The sequence below is a fragment of the Xylocopa sonorina genome, chromosome 1, assembly GCF_050948175.1.
Source record: "Xylocopa sonorina isolate GNS202 chromosome 1, iyXylSono1_principal, whole genome shotgun sequence".
NCBI classification, from domain to species: Eukaryota; Metazoa; Arthropoda; class Insecta; order Hymenoptera; family Apidae; genus Xylocopa; species Xylocopa sonorina.
In genome coordinates, this window is record NC_135193.1 from 19,553,781 (window position 1) to 19,576,408 (window position 22,628).

The 22,628-nt window shown below is 31.4% G+C and overlaps 6 protein-coding genes across 7 annotated transcripts; 2 read left to right on the forward strand and 4 right to left on the reverse strand.

Annotated features, from left to right (window-relative positions):
- Positions 1-375: 375 nt before the first annotated feature.
- LOC143433664 (thymidylate kinase) lies at positions 376-3,667 on the reverse strand. 2 transcript variants are annotated; one of them, XM_076911127.1, is made up of 4 exons: positions 3,562-3,667; positions 1,097-1,216; positions 839-998; positions 376-776 (listed from the first exon to the last, which is right to left on the reverse strand). In XM_076911127.1, exons 2-4 carry the CDS (start codon positions 1,152-1,154, stop codon positions 422-424), a joined length of 573 nt encoding a protein of 190 aa, XP_076767242.1. In that variant the 5' UTR covers positions 1,155-1,216; positions 3,562-3,667; the 3' UTR covers positions 376-421. The 2 variants fall into 2 exon arrangements, with proteins under 2 accessions (XP_076767242.1, XP_076767233.1); XM_076911118.1 differs by lacking the exon at positions 3,562-3,667 and having other exon boundaries at positions 1,097-1,256.
- Positions 2,538-8,364, reverse strand: LOC143422055 (uncharacterized). The gene is made up of 14 exons (XM_076892414.1): positions 8,186-8,364; positions 7,803-7,918; positions 7,610-7,727; positions 7,325-7,535; positions 6,939-7,232; positions 6,641-6,861; positions 6,417-6,545; positions 6,227-6,329; positions 5,203-6,142; positions 4,696-5,085; positions 4,437-4,568; positions 4,181-4,369; positions 3,958-4,103; positions 2,538-3,671 (listed from the first exon to the last, which is right to left on the reverse strand). The coding sequence occupies exons 1-14, from the start codon at positions 8,252-8,254 to the stop codon at positions 3,556-3,558; spliced, it is 3,174 nt and encodes a 1,057-aa protein (XP_076748529.1). The 5' UTR covers positions 8,255-8,364; the 3' UTR covers positions 2,538-3,555.
- A 1,244-nt stretch (positions 8,365-9,608) lies between these two features.
- On the forward strand, positions 9,609-11,431 carry LOC143426254 (uncharacterized). Its single transcript, XM_076899549.1, has 3 exons — positions 9,609-9,828; positions 10,028-10,286; positions 10,913-11,431. Exons 1-3 carry the CDS (start codon positions 9,774-9,776, stop codon positions 11,208-11,210), a joined length of 612 nt encoding a protein of 203 aa, XP_076755664.1. The 5' UTR covers positions 9,609-9,773; the 3' UTR covers positions 11,211-11,431.
- A 535-nt stretch (positions 11,432-11,966) lies between these two features.
- Positions 11,967-14,712, forward strand: Ecd (ecdysoneless cell cycle regulator). The gene is made up of 5 exons (XM_076899059.1): positions 11,967-12,603; positions 12,670-13,163; positions 13,402-13,900; positions 13,978-14,176; positions 14,253-14,712. Exons 1-5 carry the CDS (start codon positions 12,354-12,356, stop codon positions 14,668-14,670), a joined length of 1,860 nt encoding a protein of 619 aa, XP_076755174.1. The 5' UTR covers positions 11,967-12,353; the 3' UTR covers positions 14,671-14,712.
- Positions 14,713-15,912: 1,200 nt separating this feature from the next.
- On the reverse strand, positions 15,913-18,089 carry LOC143426325 (tether containing UBX domain for GLUT4). The gene is made up of 7 exons (XM_076899708.1): positions 17,870-18,089; positions 17,716-17,771; positions 17,393-17,642; positions 16,912-17,289; positions 16,486-16,843; positions 16,224-16,389; positions 15,913-16,142 (listed from the first exon to the last, which is right to left on the reverse strand). The coding sequence occupies exons 1-7, from the start codon at positions 17,954-17,956 to the stop codon at positions 16,097-16,099; spliced, it is 1,341 nt and encodes a 446-aa protein (XP_076755823.1). The 5' UTR covers positions 17,957-18,089; the 3' UTR covers positions 15,913-16,096.
- A 484-nt stretch (positions 18,090-18,573) lies between these two features.
- Positions 18,574-21,053, reverse strand: LOC143426211 (HEAT repeat-containing protein 3). The gene is made up of 6 exons (XM_076899478.1): positions 20,819-21,053; positions 20,465-20,725; positions 19,453-20,390; positions 19,084-19,366; positions 18,849-19,022; positions 18,574-18,785 (listed from the first exon to the last, which is right to left on the reverse strand). Exons 1-6 carry the CDS (start codon positions 20,960-20,962, stop codon positions 18,675-18,677), a joined length of 1,911 nt encoding a protein of 636 aa, XP_076755593.1. The 5' UTR covers positions 20,963-21,053; the 3' UTR covers positions 18,574-18,674.
- Positions 21,054-22,628: the final 1,575 nt, after the last annotated feature.

The window sequence follows — 22,628 nt, forward strand, 5'->3', positions numbered from 1 at the left end:
TATTAGCCCGCTAGTAATTTTGAAAGCGTATGGACTTACGTACAGACTGCCTATTACTTGGTAGGGGATCTAGGATAGCCAATGAGAAATAACGGTACTAGATAAAGCCACTTCTCATTGGATAACCGTGTTATGAAAATTTACTTCTCATTGGACAACCGCCACGAATCACTGCGAGCAGTGCTTATTTAAAATTCAAACAATCTTTTTGAAAATAATGATCAATATTGATTTTTACATAGGTACTACATATATAGCCGATACACGAGCGAAAGAATTTATTTACTCAAAATACGATACATCACTTTTTTTCTTGTTTCATTAAAAGGAATTGAAATAAGAAAATTAAAAATTTAACATAAAAAATAAATCCCCAATGTACAACATTCTCGTTAATAGTTCAATATTTAATCTATCATTGTTAGCTATTTTCAGGGGACTCGTATAATTGCCCTACAGGCTGATCCTTAACACGATCTATAACACTTAACACTTTCTCTAATATTTGGGAATGTATCAACAATTTATCTTCATCGGCATTCTGAATGTACCACGTTTTGTCCATCAGCTTCTGGTAATTGGCAGCTACATGCTGTTGAAGTTTAATACTTTCGAAACGCTCGTCCCCCCAATTGCCACGCAACTGTTGATACTGATCGGAAACTTTAAGGAATATAACTGTGTCCGGAGAAGGTAGTCCCCTGTCCGGCTCCTTGCACCAGCTCAAAGGTTTGCCAGTTGTAGCTGCTGTGTAAGCGGCGCCTGAACCAGCGTATCTACAAACATACAGTTTAAACTGTATCTCAACAGTGATCGAAAGAAACAACTGTTTGCTTACCTATCGACGACAATAGTGGTACCACTATGCAACGTTTTCAAAATATCATCTTTGCATTCCCATCGATTCGCAGAAAATAATAAATGTGCCGTCTCTGGAGGGATCTCCAGTTTCTTGCTTAAAAAACTATTTATTAATAATCCAATACACGTTGTTCTATCTGCGAACAAAGTAAAGTTAGAGATTACTGGATGAATGTATAATGAACATATAGAAGTAAATATGTGACGAGGAAATAATTAAAGAAACTGTGTTTACCTGGAAATGCACGTGATTCTGCGGAGATGTTGCGTTTATTTAAGGCTTCGATTAACATTTTTACTTGAGTAGATTTCCCTGCTTTATCGCATCCTTCGAAAACTATTAGTGCACCACGACCTGGTAACATTTTATTTTCGCATCAAGCCTCTCGTCTTTAGTTAAAATGCAACTGTTGAACGGTAGACGGGAGAAAAACGCGCGAAAATCAATGAGATTCAGCAATAACACATGTATATAACACTTTGTCCTTTAAATAAATTTTATTTTTATGTCCGTGGCGCCATCTTTGTAAAAAGTGCTGAAACTAATCAGGATTAAGTTTCAGTAGGTTTTGCAGAGATGGCGCCACTAGTTTTCTGAAGTTCACTTCGCAGTCGATAACGATGTGCGACCAGTTTGAGCACTTTCCACAGAGATGGCGCCACGTATAATAATCATCAGGATGGTTAACTAGAATTAACAAAAATTATTTTTATTATATTGCATTAAATTTCTTAAGTTTGTTATTGATTGAAAATTTTCACACTGTCTTAAAAATTTTCGTAAATATTATGGGATCCCCACATCAAAAAGTTCAAGAAACTCTGAACTAGATTGATTTGAATGCATTTCAGTTCTCCCAAACATGAATTTTGTTTTTAGATTTTTATAGATGTTTATAGATTCAGTAATTAATAGAATCAATTTAGCAATGTTCATTAAATTGTTAATTAAAAGATTGAAGATATTAATAATAATCTATATTCCTTTTATACGTACAGTCCTCACAGTTCACAATATCGTTCAAATAATTTTTAACAATCTCGTTTCATTTTGTACATTTCATTTATTAAAATTGAAATTCAATCGTTTTAAGATCGCGGTTTTTATCTGCTATACCATTTCAAATTGTCAACATAATTAAGTGAAACGTAAATGATTACATTGATAAAATTAATTGACATCGATCATAATAAATCACATTTTATCTGCATGGGTATAAATCAAACGTTTAATCAAAATCAGTACAATGGTATAAAAAAAAAAATCGTTATTTCGCATCATAAAGAAAAGTTACGACATTTCTTCAAGATGGAAAACAAATATCTATATTTTTTCATGTGATAGGAACTGTATTAATATTCGATTTTGTTCCTATACATTTTCAATTCATTATCGATTTTTAGCTCACCGCTATACATATTGTTAAATTCACTATTTGAAATTCTTAATTTGCACTTAAAATAATGTACAACTAATTAAAATCCGTAATAAATGTATTCTCAATTCTTACCTTTAAAATTTCTAACATATGCATTCTCTAGCTAACATTTAATGCATATTCCATATTAAACATTAGAGAACAAAAATTTCATGAAACAATTAAAACAGGAAAATAAATGTCTGATAAAAGTAATGTCATTAAAAAAAAAAAAAAAGAAAAATAGTAAAATTCTCGCATTCCGTGTTACTTTAGATAGAGGAATAAAAATATTTTATGTAATAAAAAGTGTCGCAATTTTGTGATATTAAAAGGTAAAAAGTGATAATACATTTAAACAATTTGTACAGTAATATATGAGTAAGTAAAGAATTTTAAATTGAAGATATGAAAACACTAGCATACTTTAATATTAAATAATAAGAAAAGTGGGCAAAAAAATGAATTTAGATATACACATTTTTCGCATCGTACACGTCCAATGAAAGGGCCATAAATCATTCTAAAAAAATGTAACTGTTAAAAGTAGAGTAAATGTATTATCAGACTCAGTTACTTTTTTTTTTTACTACATGCTTCTATATGTATATATGCAAACATACAAATACTTTAATAGGTATAATAAAAGTGATCTTATATGGTTTGATCCATAATGCTTCCCATTAATGTATATTTCTGAAGATGATGAAAATACATTTACTTTTCCACGTGAAAGGGGTGTCTTTCAAATAATATATATTACGTTGATGATTCATATCTTTCAAGTTAAAACACACTTCAATTATAATTAATTTTTGTTTAACTTAAATGCTCTTATACCGGAGAACTTGTAATTAATATTTTGCAATAGCTTGAATAAATTAGTTACAAAATTCATGAATAAAATAAGTCTATTAAAGTCGTTATATATTTTTAACTAAACAGACTTTCCGTATAGAAAAAAATGTAATACTTTCATTACTATTGAAAATACCATAATAGATTATATGACTATCCTATATATTTCAAAGGGGCACTGATATTTCCGATTAATTCAAAAAATACAGTTGTACAACTGTTATTTTTGTTACAGATGCCATATCGCAACACTTATTTATACTCTATAACAATTATGTAACTTTCACTATATTTCTGTCTTGGTGGAAAATACCAGTTATAGATCTCTCCATTTATTTTTGTTTCAAATATTATCTTGACGACGACATCTGCGCTAATTTCTTTAAATTACATTTACAACTAACAAGTAGTACATGTGTCAAACCTTTCGTTTGCGCAATTTCGCTTTTGCTTCTTTTAACAGTAGGTCAAATGTATTATCTTCGTTATCTGGTAACACGTGGCCGCTATTAAGTGAATTACTCGCCATACCATCTGCCAAAAATAACATATATTATAATCAAACAATATAACTTATTGCTTGTATAATAGATCAATTAGCTTGTTAAGAGAACAGATTTTTATATACTGAGACAAAAACATAAATAACGAAAGCATTTTTAACAGAAACAAATTCTTTCAAGTCAGCCTTTCTAGAAGCTTGTCATGCTTCGTATACCTCACTCCGTATATACACACAAGAGTTTTTTCTAGGAGAAAAGAAACGTAATAAAACTCGATTATATAAGTAAATGTAATATGTGATACAATTTCCTCTTACCAAGATCAGCATATTTTACTTTACAAAAAGCACGACGTCCTCCAAAACATAGATCGTATCTAGGTAAAGCGGGATCATCGTTACCATGTTCAACAGCTTTGTATGCGTCATTTTTGTAAGCGAAAGTTACGAAACCGTAGTTATCTCTAAATTGTAAACAATGATGTAATTTCTTGTCTAACATCTTAACTAACAGAATGACTGTAAAAGATGAAAAAGTTACCCATGCTCACGAAAATGTATACTAATGTCTACCACGGGGCCAAAAGTTTCAAATCTTCTACGTAAATCAGCTTTAGTAATTCCTTCATCCAATCGTCCGACGTAAATCACTCTCCGCTCTTCCACTTGTCTTTGCTTCTCTCGATCATACCAATTATCGTAGGATCGTCGATATGAATTTGTTGGTGATCTGAGATATATGACTTTTACAATTTCAAACAAACTTTGTTCAGAAAGAGCATTAGTTAACTGTTTACCTTCTCCAATCTCTGTAACTATAATTGCTTGCAGAGTGCTGCCTATGCCTATCATAACTTCTATGATATCTTCTTTCTCGTCTTCTTCTTCTTGACCATTTACTTCTTCCGAAATTTGAACGAGATGAAGACCTGTAAAAATATTTTTACAGCTCTTTTTTAATGTATGATCATTAGCTCGAAGCTAAGTTTGGCTTTAATCAGTCAAACCAGTGTTCCTTCAGCAGACTAATTTTTCAGCTCTCTGTGTATCCCTTACCTAGAGCAACTAGAATATCGAGAAGACGATCGGGACCTTGATCTGGATGATCTAGAACGTGATCGAGAATATCTTGATCCTGAACTGAAACTGGATCTTGTATTTGAACGTGAACGTGAACGAGAACGTGAACGTGAACGCGATCGCGAATGCGAATGCGAACGCGATCGCGACGACCAACTGCTAGTCGAGCTGACAGAACTACGTCGATGACTTATTCTTCGATGACGAGCATTACTGCGTTTACGAGATTTACTTCGATTACTACTACTTCTGCTCCTGCTTCTACTCTTGCTTTTACTTTTACTTCTTGATCTAGATCGACTTGAATTCGAACTAATTCTGTGTCTTTTACAAGATCGTTCATTCTCATCTTGTGCATTATTATCTCTGAAAATTGGAAAGTCTTTTTAAAGATGTGTACATGTTATTGGTAAATAATACTAGCAGAAAAGTGTTGAGTTTTCAGCGACCTTCTCTTCTATTTTTTGTACATGAAACTTTTACCTTGGTCTTTCATCAATGTCAGTTAAAGTCTTTGGGGGAAATTCAAATACTGTTTCGTAAGTTTGAATTCCTATGTCGCGAGTAGGTGGTTTTGGACGAATTTTTTTCTCTTCTACGTCTGCTTTCGGTTTTAAAACCGACACAATTTCTCTCTCCGACCAAATCAAATTCGTAGGATCATCCTTAATGGGCTCAGTTGTAGTGGAAGCATGATGAACGTATATCAGTGTCATGGGTTGTAGCGGTGAACTTGTTCTACTATTGTCACTACGATTCTGTTCTCTTCTACTTCTATATTCTGCCAAATTTAATTTTTTACGTGGTGGCTTTTTCTCCTCCTCTTGAGTGAATTTTTGTTCGCTGTCTTGAACAGTGGTATTCTGTACTTGATTATTTGAACTATTGATAGTATTATTCGAGCTATTGGTAGTAGTTACAACACTTTCGTTGGAACTTTCCTTTGTAACAGGTGTCTGTTGTACATTAGGTGGTTTCTTTAATACCGAAATCATTTGTTTTACCTTCTGATTTCCTGTCTGTATAAATTTTGTTTTGCTTAAGACGCCTTGTCGTAATTGAAGAATACTCGTCGCCAGAGCAGATTGTATTTTAATTTCAGGTATTGAATTGATCGAAGACACATTCTGAGTTTGGGTAACAGCACAATTTGCACTGTTATTAGAAATGTCAACTTGTTGATAATTCACTTGGTTTGCTGATGTTTCCTTTCTAGAATCCTTTGCTTCGTTTTGCAATTGTTTTACAGGTTTATTCACTTGAATATCACTAACTATACTAATTCCTGACTGTTCTTCACTGTTATCACTTACTTCACCTGATTCCAAACCACTATCTTTCTTCGAGTTACTTTCAGTTGAATATTCTTTACTTTTTATAAGACTTTTACTCAAATGCGATGAAAACGATTGTTTCTCATATACTGTATAACAATAAGACGGTGACTGACTATCATTTCTAAACGAAGTCACTTTTTCACTGTCACTAAATTGTCTTTCATACTCACTGTTACTATCCGAACTGTTAATGGAGGAACTAGTACTACAATAATCATGATCCAGCTGGACTAGTCCACCATCAATGGTTTTGCTTTTAGTATTGTTTGTCACCTAATGCAATATAGTACGAATTTACAGTTTAAATGTGCTTCTTTACACATTAACAATATAAAGACGGATAAATTATTGATACTTAACTATTTTCAAAAGTTTGTTTCTAAGAAGTGATGCAGCAGCATCTTGCATACGAGTTCCATTGCTGCGACCACTATTTTGCATATTAGGTATTGCTGGTATTACTGAAATCACCTTTTTACGTGCAGACGTCTAATATAATACGACATAATGTAATAAAGCTTGTCTTCACTTTTATTCTAATCATTAATTCTCTGTGTTTCATTTATAATCAGTCATACAATTACCTTTATTTTTTCAATCATTTCTTTGGGTAAGGCATCTTTAATATTTTTATGTAGATTTAAAATCTCAGATTGTTTCATGCATTGCTGAATTTCGTTAGTTTTCATAGGCGATTCCAACTTACATTCTGCGTTAGTTTTTACAGACGGGGAATTTGATATCAAAGTACTCTCTGAAGCTTCAAATTGCTCCAGCAAACTTTTAACATCTCCAGCTTCCAGAACTATGATCAAAACAAAACCATTAGTATGAATAATTATTCTAAAACAATTTATACATGCTTTCTTATTTAAAATATACCTGGTAATTGATTTGTAGATTTGTTATTATCTTCTTGATCATTGTTTTGTATGTCTTTATTGCACTGCAAAGGTTTCCCTCTTTTTTTCTTTTTCTGCTTTGCCAATAAGTTTGCACTCATATCAATTCCTATGCTATCATATTTGTGTATGTTCTTCTTCAATTTACTTTGGTTTCTTGAATGTTTTGGTTGAATTAACAGTGATTTAGTTTCTGTCCCCGCTTTCTTCTTATCCTTATTACCTTTTACAAAATCACCTATCTTATGATATGAGTTCTCCTTTGTTATGCATTCTACAAAATATGGTTTTGCGTTACAATAATAATAATTATTGATTAGGTTAAAAAACGCTAAATATATTAATTAAAATTAAATAAACGAATGCCTTTGTTACTGCTTTTCGAATCTGATATATTCTGATTAACGTGAAAAGACTCTTTTCCTGCATCTTCTTGTTTTATTGTAAGGAAATCGGATTCTAAATTATGCATTGCTTGTTCATCTTGAAGTATATTTTCTATACTACAGAAGTTTCTTTTATCCGTAGTATTCATGCTTAATCCTATGATATCCATATATTCATCCATGTCCGATGTCTGAAATAAGATCACGAATAATGAGTTTGCCTGTTAAAAACGATAAGTATAACGAACCAAAAATTATGCAAAACCTGTAAGTGACCGATGTGTTCCTGCCAATCGGTAAGAACTTTTGCAAAATCCTCTTTAATGCTATCGATTTTAGAAATTGTTGGGATTTCTGACATTTCATCCACATCATCGTCATGTCTGAAAAATTATACGAAACGTTTATTATTTAAACTTTTATTTCCCGATATTACACAATAGCAATGCTTCACTTACTTGTGCTCGTTATTCCACAAATTATCAGAGTTTGTAATATCAAGATGTGTTTCCATATAATCGAAATCATTTTCAACCATGTGCATCAATAAATCCTGAGGTTTTTCCATTAAATTCTGTTGAAAGACATTAGCAAACATGAACATCTATCAAGTAAAATTGTACAATCTACATTCGATTACTATTCGCATATCTTTTATACACAAAAATATACATACGAAGATTAGATATAAAGAAAAACAAAAATTTTCTAATACGATTAATCAAAATCTATATAGAAACTTTTAACGATAAGGTACAAATAAAAAATACAAATCTTATTTACAAAACGTGGTGCAAAATAAACATCTATTATTAAATAAAATCTGATATGGATAAATTACCTGCTCCAAGGATAGCGAAAAGTCAGAGAAGTGTTCTTCATCGTGAAAATTTAAAAATCCTGTTTCCATGACACAATTTTAAACAACACACCGTAAACTGCAGCGCCGAACTGTAAAAGAATGCAAATAAGTGAAACACTGAACGTTGCAACCATCGAGTAACCACGCGTTTATTTAAGGTTAGATCCCATTCGACGATACTGTGGCTGGTATTTTGATGTACAGCCATCGAAACGAACGCATAAACTAATGTTGCTCGTCGTTAATTAAATACCAATAATCGTTTATTCGAATTCAGTGACATAAATTAAGAAATCTACGACGATCACCTTTCGCAAACGTAAAAATGTTAACAGTCGTCAAGTATCAAAGGCGAATCAATCCAGTGAAAACGATACGGGACTCCGAGTGAACGAAATAGACGGATACGCCGTGAAATCGCAACTCGTCTGGTTAACACACTGGAAGGTCTTATTAAAAATGATATTTTTTAATACGTCTTCGATATTTTCCCACTATCATTCGATATTAACCGTGTATTATGAACTTCTTTGTTAGGTTACGAATCACGCTTGTGCCACACGCGTACGTATATATGACATGGCACACACATCAGAAGCGCACGTGTTCCAAACGCGTGTAGAAGCATACGGAGTTGTACAAAATGCCACACCTTCTGGCCACTGGATTTACGTGAGAAATATATTAAATAACGATGGGAACTCGGTTCGGATCACCACTGGTATCCCTCGCGTTAATTACGAATCTAAGATAAAATACAAGACACATTTCACATACGTTATTTTTATATCGTACGGTATTCCGCTATCTGCCGCTACCTACATTGTCCGCCAACTCGTGGGACGACTACCTCTGTACGCGAAGTGAAACCTTCTCGTGTACGAGTGAAAAGGATAGATTCGTTTATTTGAATGTCCCGTAGCGTGGTGAACTCTGTACACTTAAATCTTATCGATATCGTGTACTTACTTCGAAAGAAAAATTGTTATGTCACATGTGACCGACACGAACATACACTAGGTTACTTCGATTTGTCTCTGCACTAACACGAACATATGGCGTCGTCGGTTCTGTGCGCGTTATTCCTCGATGGCGCTAGTTATTACCGCGGTCGGTATCAACGACGCATCCTTCTTACGGGATACACGATTGTTCGTATTAAACCGGTACAACGCGTCTGCACGTTGTGCGAAATGAATCAGAGCACCCTACTGTGGATATTTTGTACCGCTACTCAGCGATTTTGTTTATTCTATTCCTCTTTTTCAAGGGATGCAATCAAAAACAGCGTTCTCATCTATGATGAGTGCATTCTATGGTTCTGATTACAGCGCCGCATATAAATACGGCGATTTCGGAACTAATTGACACTGTAACTGACTATATTAAATAATATATTAAGTGTTTGTAGATAGTTTTTTAAGACAGCAGAAGATCTCACTCGTATGCAAATAAACTATAAAAATGTAGCCAAAATTTTTACATGTAATATCAAATCATATTTTCAATGAAATAGTATCAACAGCGTTAGCCAAGAAATTTTCACTCCACGATTCGGGAACCAAATATGTCATGTTGCAAAAGGGAAGAAAGTAACCTGTACATTGATAATAATAACTGTGGTTAGTTTGTTAGTAATCAATGTCTGTTCTTATTGGTACGACTAATGTGAAACACGTTAATGTTGATATGTAGTTTAATTTGTAGAACTGTAATTCTAGGTTTGATTAAATGTCTCTGTTTGCTGTTTATCGTAATTTAAAAATAATATACCGATCTATAAAGACTAATATGTATGTTGTAATGTAATTTTCAATGTAGCGAACCATGACGATACTCCGTTTTGTTTATGTCGATATAATGGAGGATGTCTTGTTCCTACTAGCTGTAATACCCTTTGCTCTGTTAATAACGCTACAGTAAACTTGGAACCTTGTCAATGTATGGAAGAAATGGAGTGGAATTGTTATACGCCACCTAAACCAAGTTGTAAGTGGTTAAGTAACTTTAGCGAGCTACGTCGACGATGGAGTAATCACGCTAGGCAACGAAACTGTAAATGTTGCAATTGCAAACCACGGTAAGAATGTACTATTTACAATTTCTCATTTGAAAAGCTCAAGGTTTTTTGTATTCGAATAAATTCTAGATAGTTACAAGAAATTGTAAATTTTGTACAGTAATCGTAACAATTAAAACACTGTTTTCTCATGAAGAATCATAATTCTCATTTTGCCCAAATTTTCCATTAGGACTTGAGAATGGTATTGCTTCTGTATGAGTGTGAATGCTACTTCTATCATTTCGATTAGGTTTGTCGAAAAGGAAGTTTTTTACTGTGATCGAATGGCTATGTCATTGGCATAACACTGTAAAACTTGCATCAGCAAATCTGTGCAGGAACCTGCATGTTACAAAAGTTCAAAGCATTAATTTTGATTGATGTTATACCTAAACTTATTCGTATTAGGGTCTAAGGGCAAGTTGTATTAGGCTTTCATATTTCTTAGGTTGCTACCGTTTATTGATAAAATCAACTTGTAGTCACATGATTCCTAAAAATAATTGTTTCAATCTAATTAGTATAAAAAAATATTCAATTTATATTTTTTATTTATCTGTTTATTAGAAAGCCCTATATAGAGTTTGAGCATTTGTACAACTTATAAAATATTAAATTATTGACTTATATTCTTTTATATAAAGGATTAATATGACAAATGATGTGATGAGTCTGGTATATGTCGACAATGCAATAAGAAGTGCATCACATACATGTATGCATACAAGTAACAATGGATGGAAAAAAGAAAATGCACATTGTAGTTTGCTTTCTTATATTGGAAATATTGGTTACACTATACTGGTACCTGGTCCATTGGCATTGGTTTCATTTATATTATTAATACTTATTATGATTGGATTATCTCTTGGCTTAACTATTTATCCACATTATTTTCCTAAAAAGTGCTTGAAAAACATTCTGGCTAAAAATTGTAGATGACATTATATAGTTTATATTAAAAAAATTGTTATCTTTAAAAAAAAATAATGAAACCCAACTTAAGAAATACAATACTATTATCATTTATGAAAACTAGTGTCGAAAGATTATTCTTCGACAGAAAAAAGTATTAAATCTGATAAACTAGGGAGTTACAAATGTGGAATAGATCTGCAAACTATCCTAAGGCTTCCAGACGTATTACTTAAAGATTCAGACTAATTTTATAATTTACCATGAATTACCTACTTCGTTATAATATAGTTAAGAGTTCCAAACTTATATCTTTTGTATTGGGCTTAGATAAAATGTTAATTATTTTGCATCTCATCAAAGTAGCTACAACGAAACACTTTTTCAATCTTAAATCCATTATATATTAAAACTTCCGATACTTATTATGTACATTTTCAATAAAACTAATTTCTTTTATTAACTACATATGCCTGGTTATCAGTGGACGACGAATTTGTAAATCCTGAGTGAACAAGAGAGCTAAAGATTCTGGAAACCCCTGAAACATACTAAATTTATGTCAATAAATTGGTTAAACATAAAATTCAAGGAGCATCGTTAAAAACAAGGTTACATTGAAACTGTCGAAGTGAAAGATACTGGATATTAATTGTAACGATTTTAAAATAAATTACTGCTGTCAGTAAACTCGAAAGCAATGGATAATAAATTCTAATGCAGCAATATTAAGACCTTTGATATATCAACAATGTCAGCTGTTACGGTTGGGTCAGCGCCACAAAGTCTTCTGTCATAGATGAGAATGCGGTTTCTCGTAGCGTCTCTCAGGAGACTGGAGTGGGGCGTACAAATGCATATGTTTGTGTTCAATAGTGTATGCGTGTAACCTCCTTTAAAGCACAATTAATAAACACGAACATTTTGGTAAATTTATTCGGAAATTTTTCAGAAATTGTTTATACGGGTAATTACACGCAGAGGAATTAGTTTGTACAAATACTTTTCACGCTAAAAGTTACTTGTCAATTATTATCAACACTTATAAGATCTTGATTTTTAATTCCTTGATATATTTCTATAAAATCTGTTCTTCTTTACCTGTAATTAAATAAGATCTGTTGAGAGTGATTTGGATCTTGAGGACGTTTAATGCATTAATGAGAAACAATGGCAAAAGTAACTAAAGTGAAAGAGGATGATGTTCTTGAATGTTTTATCTATCCAAGAATTTGTTACTCGAAACCTTCAGAGGTCATAACGGAGGAAATTCTCTCAGAGGAAATTGCAAAATTCAACGAAGCGATTGCGCCGTATGTTGGAGATTATATTTGGCATAGCGATAGTTTGACTTTTCATCCTAGAACAAAACAAGCGCTGTTATTAGAAAAGCTTATTGAAAATTCTGTGACTATAGATGGTAAGATGTTCTGAAACCGTGTATGTCAATACTACTATGTTCTAATTATTATTTTCCTTCTTTTAGAACATAACATATTGCCACACATTTATGTACGATTATGTTTCGACGAAGATGTAGGGGACGAATGGTTTACGGTTTTTCTTATATTTAAACTTACACAAACTTTCGACGGATTAATAGCTAAGATTATCGATTCCGATGGTGAATTTCTTTTAATCGAGGCTGCGAATGTTTTGCCCACATGGGCTAAGCCTGAAGCATGTGAGAATCATGTGTTTGTATATAATGGTGAATTGCATATTGTTCGGGAAAAGCACGAAACGTTGGCAGATTTATTGGACGATGTTCGAGAGAGGCCGTATCTTTTCAGAGCTTCTGACAAAGTACAAGATGTGATAAGAAAACGAATTGATATTTATCCTATGGAGATTAAAAAGAGACAACATAAGGCTAGAGTCTTTTTACCAGAGAAAGCAGTTTCAATACTTCGACAAGAACCAAGATTGGTCGCGTTAGCTATTCGAACTATTTGTCACTCTGATCCGCTTGAGAGAAAAGTAAAAATTCAACACTGTTAAACTATAATATATGAAATGTCTGTTTTCTGCAGTTAAAATACACTTGTATTTCTAATTGAGGAGCCCAGAAGACAAATAGTAGTATAAACAATAAGTTTTTAAACGTAGTGCATTAACGAAATAACGAATGTTCAGATTGACATTTCATATGTTCATAATCTAACGTTATTTGACTTGGTTCAGCTTAGTCTTATGAATATTTTTTAATATATTATAGGTTTGTCGTGCAATGAGGTATTTTCCTCCTGAACAACGCATTATGGTTAATGTAAAAATGACTAAATGTTTGTATGCAATGGCAAATCATTGTCGTTACACAGGAGATCCAAGAACAGGCTGGAATATACCACCGATAACTTGTTCAAAGTATAATGCTCACACACTTGGTATTAAAGTAGCATGTGGTTTAGAAATGTTAGTTGCTCGTGCAAATGAAGAACGTAGAAAAAGAGAAAAGTTATCAATTAACGATCCAGAGAGATTAAAAGCTAAGGAAGATGTTTTAAATGCATATTTAACTCGTTTAGAAGTTAGTGGCTATTTTAGAAATTTATTAAAAGGCAGCAAAGAGTATGAAAAGCTCCTGAATGCGGCGAAAGATTATTACTTAAAACATTTTAATCTATGTAATTGCATTACTGATGTTAATAAAAGTGATGCTGAGAAAGTATTAGAAGCATGGGAAAACATACAATCTAATGATGTTGAATTGCATGGTAATCTTTTTAAATTAATGTTTTGTTTAAGACTCATTAGTATTTAATTATTATTTTATATTATGTTTTCTATATAGCTCAAGATGAAGCTACATTAAGTCCTGCGGATAGTGATAGTTGGTTAAATGTTGATCCAGTACAGTTAGAGACATTTTTAAGTGAACAGTGGGGACATGTTAGAAACAAGAAACAGGAACAAGAATCGTTAAGCCTTAAAGAAAAAGTACAAATGTTCTTGAACCAAAATAGTGATATTGATGGTGTAAAGTTCTTAGAGTATGTTACATATTTTATTAGAATGTTAATAATAATATTACAATGAATACAATTTATAAATTTCTTCATTTTATAGAGATCATTCAGCAGAGGATGTAATGCATGACTCGGAAGATAATGGAAAAGTTGAATTTGATGCAGATATATTTGATTCTACATTACGTGGTATATTGGATTTAGTTGTTCCAGGAAATGAAGGAGAATTTGAAGGAAGTTCTGAGGGGTCTTTAGGTGAAGATGACGAAGATAAGAAAAATGACATGGATAAGTATATGCGACTATTGAATTTAGAATTGCAGTCTGAGATGGACAAAGATGAGAATTCTGAAGTAAATAAAAATTCTGACGCCATAGAGGATAATTTGATAAAAAGTATTGCAGAAGAAGCAGGTGGTTCAGGACCAACTGGGAATATAATAGGTGGACCCGTTCGACGACTTATGCATTTACAATTACAATCACCTACTACAGTACCTCCTGATTTACAAAGTTAATTTTATCTGGATATAGACATTTATTAAATCATATTAACGATTGTTATTAGATTGGAATTCTTATCGAACGTCCTATGCAAAGTGCAGTAGAACCTTGAACTATTTAGAAATCGAATAACGCCATTTTGACGCAACAAAAAATGTAACAAAATGTGGTCGTTCCGTTGATCGATGTTCTGATAATCAAGGTTCTACAGCTTTTAAGAGTGCTTATTATTTTGAAAAAATAAAGGATTTAAAAGCAACAGCTATCTTTATTCTAGATAGAGAAAAGTAAATTTATATGTACATATAGCATACGTTATGAACTGATAATTTTAATATTTTTTTATTCAATGTTTTGCAAGACTTATATATTATATTTTGTACTGATTTTGATTATTTTTTTATTCCTATTTCACACACAATCTTTATTATGTAAAAGCATAATTATATTACTGAATGTAATACATGAACGCATATACATGTTATATTATTATACTCTACTCTCCAACAAATTACAACAATTTGTTAACAATATAACAAGAATAAATAAATTAGTTAAACGATAGATTTAACCACTTAGAAATTTTATTTATTTTTATTGTATAGTACATTATTAAGTTGTACGCATACATTATTTGTAGGCTTATTCATTTCCACATCTTTATTTTAATTCTTTAGATTCGTCGTTGACATTCTGAAGCAAACAAAGTGATATGGTATATATTAATTACACAGTTTTTTTTTATTTGAACAATGTATTATTTAATCTAATATAAACCTGTATAATTTAAAAAATTTATTACTTTTATACGTTAACTATATAATACTTACATACATACGAGGGATCATCTTCCTCGTTTTCTTATCGCATTTCTAAATCATTTATGCCACTAAAAAACACTTGATTTCTGCAGCACCTTTTTCCATTTTCGTACAACATTTGATATTACTACGCTAATCTAAGTTCCAATCATTCATTTTTATATCACAATTTACACGCATTCCTTTATTGTTCTTAGAATAACTAACTTACATATTTTGTTTAAATGGTGACTAATTTGTTAAATAAATATGTAAAATTATTCAGCGTATTGAGAAATGCAATAAAAGTTCAATGATTTTAGGAGGAGCATAATTTAATATAAATATAGCAAACTCATATATTTAAAATTTAAAATCATATATTTTTAATGCATTAATTCAAGCATGTTATTTTTCCTATAAAAAATATTAAAAATATTTATACCAAAAAATCATTACTTTAGGAGATATTTTTAATTTCAATATATGTACACTTCATATCTGAATTTGTTTGATATTTGCAAGATTAAAATCTATCGGAACTTTCTCGACCGTAGTATCATGTTTCCTTGAATCTAAAGCTGACGTTGCACAAGGTACGATTCCATGTTCGATTTCTTGTATTCTACTGTGCACGTTATCATGCACACTCCATTGAACGCGAATGGCTGCCATGTATTTTTGCTCTGAGATAGTATACAATGGAAAAGTCACTATCAAATTGTTATATTATAATAATCAGTAACAAACCATTAATTATTGCTTACCTAATTCTAGCAACTTGCAATTCCACTTTTTTAGGATCTACATATTTTTCTTTTATATCCAATCTGAGAGTGGATGGTCCAGAATAATAGATAATGGCACAAGGAACTAAGTTTTCATCAATTAAATGAGCAGCAGGATTCAAAATGTGTTTCGGCGGAGTAGTAACTATATATCAAAAATGAGAAAAGCACATTTTTGACATTTATTACACCTGCATTAATCTTATTAAAAAAAAGATTATTTAATAGTATTTCTACTTACAGATTGTAAAATCATTATTAGCATCAATTAAATAACATTTTATGAAATCTTTTATTGCTTGTACAGTTTCCATTGGTCGGAATAAACCCTGGAGAACAAACTGATCTGGGAATTGTATACGGATTATCGTATAACGATATTTATTTAATTGATCTAATGTTCTCTTTTCTTGATCTAACTGCCGTTGAGCACTCGTTAAAAGAGGCGCTTCTTCTAGCACTTTTCTGCAACGCTTGGCATCTCTTAACAGAATTTTTGCATCGTTAACAGTTAAATCATAAAAGTCATCTGGTAATTCATCTCTTGTTGTCCCTTGGATTTCTGCTAGATTAAATACCAAAGCATTTCTTTCACCCAGCTGCAACAAAAGGAAGCTGTATATTTCATACATAAAAATATTTACATTTTTATATAAGTAAATCTTACAAATTCTATATTATATAAATCATCTGTTTCACATTCATTAGAAGACTGTCCTGAATCAACTATCATTTCAGTTTCTTCTTCTTTCATTTTGCTTTCTATATTCTGAGGGCATATTTCTAACTCTGTTGGTGCTTGTGTTTCTTCTTTTGAGAAAGTAGAACTTGGTGTTTTACTAGAATCTGTTATGGATGAATATTCGTTTTCAGAATTTCTTTTGTTTTCCTTAGAGTCTTCATCCACTTTTACTGGTTTTGATGGTATCGAAGTAATAATTTGCAAATCTTGAGAAATTTTATGTATCAACCGTAATATGGCTCTACCATTATTAAGCCCCAAAGATTTTAAGGTTGTTTTTTTTAAAGCTTCCATTCCAGATACCTGTAAAAATAATAAAATAGTAATTAGTAATATAACGCAAATAATAATAGTAAATATAAAAATATATCAATACTTTTTCTAGCCATTATATATGTATTTATACCTCACGATGCATATAAATAAGGGTAACCTTTTCAAAATCCTCATTAAGTTTTACATTTTGTAAAATTTCAGCTAACGTTACATCAGGTATGTATTCACCCATCAACCTTTCTCCGTTCTCTAATTGGATACCTATTACAACAGTGGAAATTGAACGTTTCTTTGTACAAGGTACCATTTCTACTTGCGCATTATTTGCTAATCCAGTGAATCTTAAGATAGCACTGGAATCTAACACATGATTGAAATGTCTATAAATGAAATACATTCGATAAAAACATTTCCCATTCGCATCTTACATCGGACTTGTATTTTAGCACTTACTTTAGGTCATAGTCATTCGCATCGTATCCATGTTTCTGACAAACCTCTTCCAGTATCTGAAAAGAAATATTTCACGTAAATTTAGCAGCGTGCGAAACGTGAATACAAACAAATTTATGAAAATTAATCATTGAATTACACATTTGCCGGTTACCTGTAATATTGTAGTATTTGGAGTGACTGCAACATTTTGTCGACGACCGTTCGGCGCGAGTACTATAACTTTTTTATTTGTAGCCATAATATTAATGTAGCAGCTATCACTGCATAAATTAATTGCCTATGTGAGTCGACTGTTGGAATTATAATAAAATTTCAAAGTACTTACACACACACACAATGTAAATCATTAAAGCAAATTACGTATTGCATGCAATAAACAATGAGCTAGAGGTATTCAAGTGTTTCGCATATACATACCTATAATATGTACATGCTTATATATATATTCTAATGTCAAAAGGGTTTTAAATAGTGTAGATGTTCGACGGTACTGTATATTTGAACACAATATATTTATATTGCTTTTTCTTTCTTTTAACCAAGAAAACATAAAAATATTACATTTCAATTAGAAAAGTTATCTTTTATAGAAATTAGATAGTATACATAGTCTTGAAAATAATGTTTTTTCTTTGTACTATCTATCAATAAATGTTGTGAGAACAGTATTCCCATCTATGATATAAAATTCTATGGCACAAATCACAGAGTTACATATATATGTTCTCGTTCTGTTATTAATCCGTTCATTTGTATATAATTAATGACATAGGACGTTTATGCGCCGATATACATTTTTTTGATTTTATAAATTACTTCAATATACAAAGCTTTTATTGTTACAAATTAAAAGAATATATAAATATTTTATATAAATACAATATTTACATTGTAAATATTATTCGTATTTGTTAATATATTTGTTATATTATACAAAACAGATTAGAATAAAATTTCTAATGATTTTTAATACGTTTTTCTTTATACTTTATAAATCTTGTAATATTTGCGTTCACTGTAGATACTACTGCAATGTTGTCTCCCAAGGTTTTCTTTTGTTGTCTTATCTATAGTTAAAAAATAATTGTTACAAATTTAAAGTAATATCGAAATTGAAAAATTAATCCTACCTTGTTCTTAAATTGTGGTATTAAGGTGCGCAATTTTTCTAATAATTTAATTTCACTTGCTAGCTCATCGCTATCATCTTCTGCATATATATCCATTATTGCATCTAAAGATTCTGCTATAATCCAAACTTTCGGTTCTGACGTACTGGTGTCTAATAAAAACGAAGAAATATGCTGAAAAGAAATACAAGAAGTTATATATTATATTATCTCAATTAAGCTGTATAAATCTTACCTTGATTAATTCACGAGCTTCGGGAGTATCATTATTCGTTAAAATCAAGGCTAAATTCCCTAACATTCGTATTAAATTTACTTGAACATTAGCATTTGAGCATTGACGTTCTCCATTTAACATTGGTAAAATGTCAACTAGCGTTAATCGACTGAAAATGTTGGCTTTTACTTCAGATAACTTTTGTATATCTGCTCTCATAGCTGCTGTAGCAGATTCTAGTAATTCTATATCATTTGATTTTGCATCCTTGAACACAACTTTTCCCATTTCCATCCACATTCTAAATATATGAATTATGCAGATTAAAAGTATCTAACAGTATTGAAATTTCAATATTACATAAATTTATAAACCTATATTTGTTACCTATATATGTTTTCTACACCACCAAGTGCATCAATTTCAAGGTTCATCATTAAGTTGTTTAAACATAAGTAAGCCCTACAATTCAAGGTGTGCATTTGTTTTAAAACGGATCTCCCTTCAACATTTTGTTCCAATATCTCTCTTGTATCTTTGTCAACAGCTTTAGTCTTATCCCATACTTTCTTTACAATATTACAATTGTTAAAAACTTCCACTATTTCTAAAGGCAAAGAGAAAATAGTTTTGTATAATTTGTCATCCATACAGACATCATCTGTAACTTCAGCCTCAATATCCGAGTCATCTAAGTCAGATTCATTCACATTTTCTTGATCCTCTGAACATAAGTTAGCTAAAATTTCTAATGCTTGCTGCTGTGCACCTAATATCCTTCTATTCTCTTGTACCTTCTTCTTGGCACTGCTTGAAAAGGCATTTTTTTCATGAGGCAAAATTGAAACCAAACTAGACAATATTTGTTTACAATCAATAGAAAGAGTATCAGAAAGTACACTTATCACTTTGCATACTGTATTTAGAGCATTATTTCCTATACAATCAGTCAGATTAATCAACAGACCGCTTATAGCAGTTTTAAGGCAAACAACTTCGGAAAGATTTGTATCATTTGTTTCCATGTATAAGAATTGAATAAGTGTATCTTCACAGTTTTTAAGATGCTTTATAGCAACGATATTGTCTTCTGATAAAGATAATAAACATTGCACGACAACTGTGACAATATCTATACCATATGTAGCAACATCAAAAAATTTAATCAAAACAGGAACAAGATCTTCTTCGTTGCAACATTTTACAGCTTGCTCATTGTGTTCACATAATGTCCATAATAATGTAACCGCTTGAATGAACGCTTCCTGCTCATCAGCTCTACCTTTCTTATCCTGATCAGCTTTTGGTTGCCAATCTGTATAATACTACAAATTATAAATACATTGTTGATTGTTACCATGATAAGAAAAACAAAACCGAATACTGTTTTAAACCTTACTTGTTTTAGCAAAGTGCACAATGGAGTCATGATATCGTCTTTCAATAAACTTGCATGAGCTTCCGTACCTCCGTTATCTGCGATAAACCTTAAAGCAGTCGCACTGGAAGCTCTCACAAGTACATTTTTATCGATAAGTAGCGGTCCTATCAGTTTGGCAATTCCATCGTTTGCGATTTTTATAGCAAGAGCCGAATCGCAGGACATCGATTCTATTGTTTGTAGTCCAGACAATTTCTCCTCGACATTGACAGATTGTATCTGTGACATTTACAATGAAATATAATTTGAAATATTTAAACAGCTTAAAACAATTGATAGTAATGAACGATTTTCTTATCGTGAGAGACGAACATCTTCGTATACTCTGTGCAAAGCATTTTCCTTGTCTTCATTCGCACTATTTTCAATTTCAGTCGCCTCGAAATCTCTTACGGATGGAAGTCCCGTAGGATTTTCCTTATGCGGTCTCCTTCTTTCCCTTTTTTGTTTCCCCATCTTTTGACAATAAATACAATTATCAACAGGATCTAACCTAAAGACTGTTACTTTAAAAACACGTGTTTCTTCTATACCTATCTCTTTCTAGTGTTTTCTATTCCCCTTTTTGTGATTGGTTGAACCAATAGTCATGGCGGAAGCATCCACGAATCAAAAACATGCATTTTTTTTAGGTTTAGACTTCTGGCAGTACAGTTAAATTAAAAATAGCAAGAAATTACCCATAATCCTATAGGTTATTTTACGGGGCATGCGCTTTGGACACTCGCGTCCGTGTATTAATTTTTATAATTAATGAAAATGTTATGAAACAACCAAAATATAGCGAAACAATGGCGTTATGTAATATAAAACTGTTCTCTCTTCGTTATTGTCTGAAATTTATATATTATATAAGCGTGTGTTTTAAAAAACGGAGAGGCGCGAAAAAAATTGTTTATAGGATACAGTAACATTCTCCTATTTCAGTACGCATGCGCGTGAAATTGGTTTAGCTTGATTAAGTTGGTGCGTCTACCAGGATCTTTTGAATGTGTACCCATTGTGACTTTCGGTTGGTTTTTGGCGAAAAGAACGTATGATAATTTTGTGTAACAGGTGAGCATCTTTCTACATTGTTTATTAAAAGTAAGATGTACATATATTGTTTATAGTTATTGGTAATTTTAACCAGATTCTTTTACGAAATTACGAAATTTCAGTTGTAACTATTTCTTCATTAACATTTCCCTCCTGTAACTTAAATATTGTTATTATTTTATCATTAAACGTAGCCGATTTGTTCATCCAAATCAACATAAAAAGGTAAGGTACATAAATAATTACTTGAATTCAAGATTTAGCTACCCTTTGTTTACTTATCGATAAAGAAATAAAGTTGAAAGAAAAGTTTTCTGTAGCCGGTTTATTAGATGAATTATTTATTAATGATTTTCAGTATTTTCTTGTAATAGTTGTAGTTTAATACATGTGTTAGCTATAATTTTGAAAACTGATATTTACGAAGGTCTGTTGACCATGCCGCCGATTCCCTAATTTGCTTTGTCTGTTCAATTCGTACGAGATTATTATTCATCGTCACGATCGTTTAAAAAGATAGAAATTCTGCTTTACGAATCGTCATTTTTATAAATTCTCTGAATTCTTTGTTTCAAGGACGTACATTATGTATTTAACTCTTTTAACCTTCAACTTTTTAGGTATAAACACGTCCCGACACGAAATAACAATAACGACTTTTTTTACGTAAGATCTTTTAAGCTGTTGCAAATAATTCGAAATAATTCTTGCTTGAAAATAAACGTTTATTTAGTCAAAAAGTAATGGTATTTTTTTCTTATTGTTAATTCGAAAATAGCAGATCAGATCACTTTATTTATACGATATTTCCCCGGTTTTTTTTATGTTATAAAAACGCTGATAATATTTCATATTTAATGGTAGTTTCAAAGCATGAATAATAGATAATTATAAATAATAATATAATAATTCTGTATAAATAATAAATAATAATTCTAGACAAAACATTAAAACTAGTTGAGTGTCAACTATGTATAGATAAAAGAAAGATTCTTATTATAAAAATGCTTATATTTCAATTATAATAAAATTTTTATAGGTGTATGCAATCATTGGATTGATTCAAAATAATGGCGGAACAGCA

Coding starts and splice junctions, on each gene's coding strand:
- Ecd (XM_076899059.1), top strand. CDS start 12,354: ATGGCAAAAGTAACTAAAGTGAAAGAGGATGATGTTCTTGAATGTTTT. Junction 12,604..12,669: donor AAATTCTGTGACTATAGATG/GTAAGATGTTCT, acceptor TCCTTCTTTTAG/AACATAACATATTGCCACAC. Junction 13,901..13,977: donor TAATGATGTTGAATTGCATG/GTAATCTTTTTA, acceptor TTTTCTATATAG/CTCAAGATGAAGCTACATTA.
- LOC143426325 (XM_076899708.1), bottom strand. CDS start 17,956: ATGGCTACAAATAAAAAAGTTATAGTACTCGCGCCGAACGGTCGTCGA. Junction 17,290..17,392: donor TTATTTATATGCATCGTGAG/GTATAAATACAT, acceptor TTATTTTTACAG/GTATCTGGAATGGAAGCTTT. Junction 16,390..16,485: donor TAATAATGATTTTACAATCT/GTAAGTAGAAAT, acceptor TTTGATATATAG/TTACTACTCCGCCGAAACAC.
- LOC143426211 (XM_076899478.1), bottom strand. CDS start 20,962: ATGGGGAAACAAAAAAGGGAAAGAAGGAGACCGCATAAGGAAAATCCT. Junction 20,391..20,464: donor TGTGCACTTTGCTAAAACAA/GTAAGGTTTAAA, acceptor TATAATTTGTAG/TATTATACAGATTGGCAACC. Junction 18,786..18,848: donor TACCACAATTTAAGAACAAG/GTAGGATTAATT, acceptor TTTTAACTATAG/ATAAGACAACAAAAGAAAAC.
- LOC143426254 (XM_076899549.1), top strand. CDS start 9,774: ATGTCATGTTGCAAAAGGGAAGAAAGTAACCTGTACATTGATAATAAT. Junction 9,829..10,027: donor CATTGATAATAATAACTGTG/GTTAGTTTGTTA, acceptor TTTTCAATGTAG/CGAACCATGACGATACTCCG. Junction 10,287..10,912: donor TGTTGCAATTGCAAACCACG/GTAAGAATGTAC, acceptor TTTTATATAAAG/GATTAATATGACAAATGATG.
- LOC143433664 (XM_076911118.1), bottom strand. CDS start 1,226: ATGTTACCAGGTCGTGGTGCACTAATAGTTTTCGAAGGATGCGATAAA. Junction 999..1,096: donor AGAATCACGTGCATTTCCAG/GTAAACACAGTT, acceptor CTTTGTTCGCAG/ATAGAACAACGTGTATTGGA. Junction 777..838: donor ACCACTATTGTCGTCGATAG/GTAAGCAAACAG, acceptor GTATGTTTGTAG/ATACGCTGGTTCAGGCGCCG.
- LOC143422055 (XM_076892414.1), bottom strand. CDS start 8,254: ATGGAAACAGGATTTTTAAATTTTCACGATGAAGAACACTTCTCTGAC. Junction 7,233..7,324: donor TTCGAAAAGCAGTAACAAAG/GCATTCGTTTAT, acceptor CATATTTTGTAG/AATGCATAACAAAGGAGAAC. Junction 3,672..3,957: donor AGTAAAATATGCTGATCTTG/GTAAGAGGAAAT, acceptor TATTTTTGGCAG/ATGGTATGGCGAGTAATTCA.